Source organism: Octodon degus, unplaced genomic scaffold (genome assembly GCF_000260255.1).
Source record: "Octodon degus isolate 3935 unplaced genomic scaffold, OctDeg1.0 scaffold00111, whole genome shotgun sequence".
Taxonomy (NCBI): Eukaryota; Metazoa; Chordata; class Mammalia; order Rodentia; family Octodontidae; genus Octodon; species Octodon degus.
Genome location: NW_004524687.1, coordinates 1816808 through 1821492, shown reverse-complemented (window position 1 = coordinate 1821492; position 4685 = coordinate 1816808). Strand labels below are relative to the sequence as shown.

Genomic DNA, 4685 nt, shown 5'->3' with positions numbered 1-4685 from the left:
TCAATTGCCATTAGGTAATGAATAAATGTTTTCTGAAATTTGATCTTCTGAAATACTTTTTTATTTGGATAAAATTTTGAGAGTTTTTTTCCCCTGTCTCTTTGGCTAGTAATTTTAAATATTTTAATTCCCTTCACCACTAATATAATTTACAAATTCAAAGTCTGACCTATGTATGCATGTATATGTATGTATGTATGTATGTACTATCTTTTTGAGACAGGCCCTGAGCTCACTTTGTTTAGCCCAGGCTAGTCTCAAACTCGCAATAATCCTCCTGCCTCAGACCCCCTACCCCCAGAGTGCTGGGATTATAGGTGTGTGCCACTACCTCAGCTGATTATTTTATTAAATCTATGTATGTACTACTTTTTTTGCAGAACCAGGGATTGAACTCAGGCCCTTGTGCTTGCCAGGGAAGCGGTTATTCCACTGAGTCATCTCCCCAGACTCTGTATGTACTACTTTTAACAAATTCATAAACAAAGAGAACCACTAATAAGATTTAGTTATCATGGAAGCAAAATCCATTCCTCAGTCTAGTTAGAGCTGATATTAAAGAATCTAAATATGAAGGTACGATGAACATACATGTAGAAATACATACAGAAGAGTTGGAATTTGAGGTGCCTTACAAAATAATGGCTACTTCAATGCATATAAATAACAAAAATGAGGCTACACTAACTTGGGGATTAAATACAATTATTCAAAGTTTAAAGAAATATTTACTTTTATTTTTTAAGACATGGTCTTGCAATGTTCCCCTGGCTGGCTTTAACCTCCTCTGAACTAAAGTGATCCTCTTGTCTTTACCTCCCAAGTACTGAGACTAAAGACACGTGTGACTGCATCTGACATGTACATTCTCTTTGAAAACAAAAACACTTGTAATTCACCAGTAAATAAAAAGTAGGTGAGTTTCAACTAAGATGCCATTAAGTATTCTATTTAAAATGAGACCAAAAGTACCTTACCATTTTCATTTCCAGAAATTGTAACTAGAATAAAAGAAAAGACAGTGAATAAACATACTTTAAACATTTTTGTACATAAGTTTTATTTCAGGTTGACTATTACATTAATATCATTCTTATAAAATTTCAAAAACATTAAAATGCTAAAATTCAAATTCTTATCATTAACAGTATAATCACTTAAAAGCTTTAGACCTTTATTAACATATAACATTTTCTTTAACTCTTTCCTTAATAATCCTGCAGAACAGGACTGTCCTCTACAATACTATAACTTATCATATTCATTAGCCTACAGTATAATGCACTTTACCAATTTCCTTGTGAAAGCTACATGCAAGATAAATTTTCCTTAAATAAACCTAATAATTATTTATATTTAAGATAAATAACTATATCATGTATAATGATTTGAAATCTGGGTATTTCTATTGCCTTAGGTATCTATCCTTTCTTATGTAGCCTTCAAACACTAGAACTTATTCCTCCTAGCTGTTCTGGTACACATTTATCAAATGTCCCTCTCTTCCTCCCCTTTCCCCTTTCTAGCTTCTAGTAGTAATTACTACCCTATTTTTTTTGTGGAACCAGGGATTGAACTCAGACCCTTGCGCTTATTCTACTGAGCCATCTTCCAGGCCCTACTACCCTATTCTCTTAAGATCAACTTTTTTAGCTTTTTCATATGAAAGAACATGTGGTATTAGATTCATTTTCAAAAGAAAAAGTGAGTAATTTATCCCTGTCATTTTTAGAGTGTTTTTTCTCTGAATACTCAAATACTCAAGAAATTAAAAGTGGCCACAGGAAAGTTAATGCACTATCTGGCTCTTCTGTATTTTCTTCTACCTTCTTTGATAAGTACATCCAAAAATCACTTTAGTCTATCAAGGCTAGGAATCATCATTTACTCCTTTCTGGATGGTCCAATGCCTCTAACTATGGCTGATTCAATTCTGTCACCTCTTTTTCAGTCCCAATCTATCCCTCCTATTGCCTCCCTAAAATGCAACAGCTTATGGCATCTTCATTCATTCATTTTTTATGTATTTGGTACAGGCTCTTACTATGTAACTCAGACTCATATTGATCCTCCTGTTTTCAGCCTCCCCAGTGTTGGGATTACAGGCGTGTGCCACCATGCCCCGTCTCAGCGGCCAGCTCAGCACACCGGGGGTGGGGCCAGCATGGAATCTATTAACATAATATACTCTCACCATCAGCAAACCTGATGTTTGAATGCTCTTTTAAAAAATCTGACTTGGGCTGGTGAGATGGCTCAGTGGCCTAAAGCACCTACTTAGAACAAGCTTAGCAAAGCACAGGGACCGTGGTTCAATGCCCCAGCACCACATGCCTGCCAGCCCTGCCCCCTGGTGGGCTGAGCTGGCCACACACACACACACACACACACACACAAATTAAAAAAAAAAAAAAAAACACCACAAAAACCTGACTTATTTTAGTCCAAAACCTTTAGGGCAGCACATACTAAAGGCCTGTGGTACTCTACAATCAGTCTGCCACTCTGATCTCTGTCATTTGCCCATACCTCTGGCTTTATCATGCTAAAAAAAATAGTTTCCTGAATGTGTCAGTTTCAGATACCGTGTTCCTAACCCCTTCAACCTTTAGTGTCCAGTTTAAACACTGCTACCGCCTTGGTAAGGCTTGCTGATTCTTTGATATAAAAAGAATACTTTTGATCATCACAGCTCATTCTCTTCCCTACCCCTTCCCCTTCTCTCCCCTGATCTGTCTCTATTGGACTTCATATTCCTTTAAGTGTAGAATCATGTAACAATAACCACCTTCAAGTTCCATTTTCCAGATAAGAACACCAAGGCTCTAAATAAATGTCCTCTCCCTGAGGTCACAAAGTTAACGTATGTAGTGGACAGTTTGAAACCAAAGTCTATTTGGACTTAACATTCTTTTTAAGCCTGTATGACTCCTTTGTTTTAGTCTCAAAGCCTGATACACAGCAGCAATTTTAAAGAAATGCTCATTGATTTAAAATCCATATTTTACTAAAATGTCCTTGATAAAATAAGAGTTTGATACAGCCTTAATAAGCCAAAATATATCTATTTTAGACCCTAAATCAGCATTCACACCATCTAGTAAAAACATCAACAAAAACCCAACAGCATATATTATAAAATAGCACTAAAAAAGTATTCCTTGATAAGTTCATCTAAAAAATCATTTGCGGGAATTATCATTTACTCCTTTCTGGATGGAGTAAATGAGCCCTGCATACCTGTTTATAAGACCATAATTCAAAAGAGTTAAATCTTGGAAACAGCCTATAGGCCCACCGACAGATGAATGGATAAAACATATTTATATAAAATGGAGTACTACTCTAACGAAAAATAAACTTGAGACTATTTGTAGGAAAATGGATACACCTTAAGATCATAATATTATTTGAAGTAAATCACATTACACAAGCTTAAATACTACACAGCATCACTTGTATGAAAAATTTAATATATAGATAAAGCATGACATAAAAGACAAGTAACAGGTCTCAAATGAATTATAAACAGAAAATACATGAAAAAAATGTTCAACATCACTGGTCATTTGAGAAATGCAAATTAGGACCACACTGATGTTCCATCCCACCCCAGAAAGGATGACTATCATCAAGAAATCAACCAGTAACAAATGCTGGAGAGGCTGTCAGGGAAAAAGGAACCCTTTTCCACTGTTGTGGGGGAATGTAGACTGGTACAACCACTAGGGAAATCAGTGTGGAAATTCCTTAAAAAAAAATTAAGATTAGATGTCTCATTTGACCCAGCTATTCTCCTTCTGGGTATCTTCCCAGAAGAACTTAAAATATCAAAGCACAGCAATATATGTGCACTCATGTTTACAGCAGCACAATTTGTAATAGCTACAACTTGGAAACAACCCAAATGCCCATCAACCAAGGAATGGATAAAAAAGATGTGGCCTTTTTATACAATGGAGTTCTATTAAGCCACTAAGAAGGATAAACTAGAGACTTTTATAGGTAAGTGGATGCAACTTGAGACCATACTTAAGTGAAATAAACCGTATGCACATTGTCTCCCTAGTGTGAAAAACCAAAAGAGTAAACAAGACTCGAAATGTACAATATAGTAAAATGGGAAGGGGCCGGCCTGATAGCTCAGCGGACTAAAGCGCCTGCGTAGGCAGAGCGCAGTGTCCGGGGTTCCATCCGGGCATGCCATGCCCGCCCTGCCTGCGTGGTGCCCTGAGGCAGCAACTGAGACTGGGAGTGGTGGCGCACGCCTGTAATCCCAGCACTTGGGAGGCTGAAAACAGGAGAATCACTTTGAGTCCTATCTTTGTAATGAGACCCTGTACTAAATACAGAAAGAAAAAAAAAATGGGCATAAACTTCAAAAGGAAAGAAAAACTGGGATGGGGGAATGGAGAAAAGATGGAAAAGAAAAGAAAAAGACAGCTATATTACTATTTTACTTCATTGAAAAGAAAGGTTTGTGTTAATATTGTTTGGACAATTAAATGTTTTTATCTTGTACTCTGAGTAATTTAAAGATAATACGACAGAATGTATTAACCATTGCTACTCTTATTCTTGCCGTGTGTGTGTGTGTGCGTGTGTGTGTGTGTGTGTACCAGTGATCAAACTCAGGACCTTAAAGCTTCCCAGGCAGGTGCTTATGCCACTGAGCCAGCTTATGC

At 36.8% G+C, this 4685-nt stretch overlaps 1 protein-coding gene across 2 annotated transcripts in view; it reads right to left on the bottom strand.

Annotated features, from left to right (window-relative positions):
- Zdhhc20 (zinc finger DHHC-type containing 20) overlaps positions 1–4685 on the bottom strand; it is a 90940-nt gene that overhangs the window by 49225 nt on the left and 37030 nt on the right. For both annotated transcript variants that reach the window (XM_023699147.1, XM_023699148.1), the window contains exon 2: positions 978–1001. In XM_023699147.1, coding sequence (XP_023554915.1) covers positions 978–1001 — 24 coding nt within the window. The remainder of the gene's footprint in view (positions 1–977; positions 1002–4685) is intronic.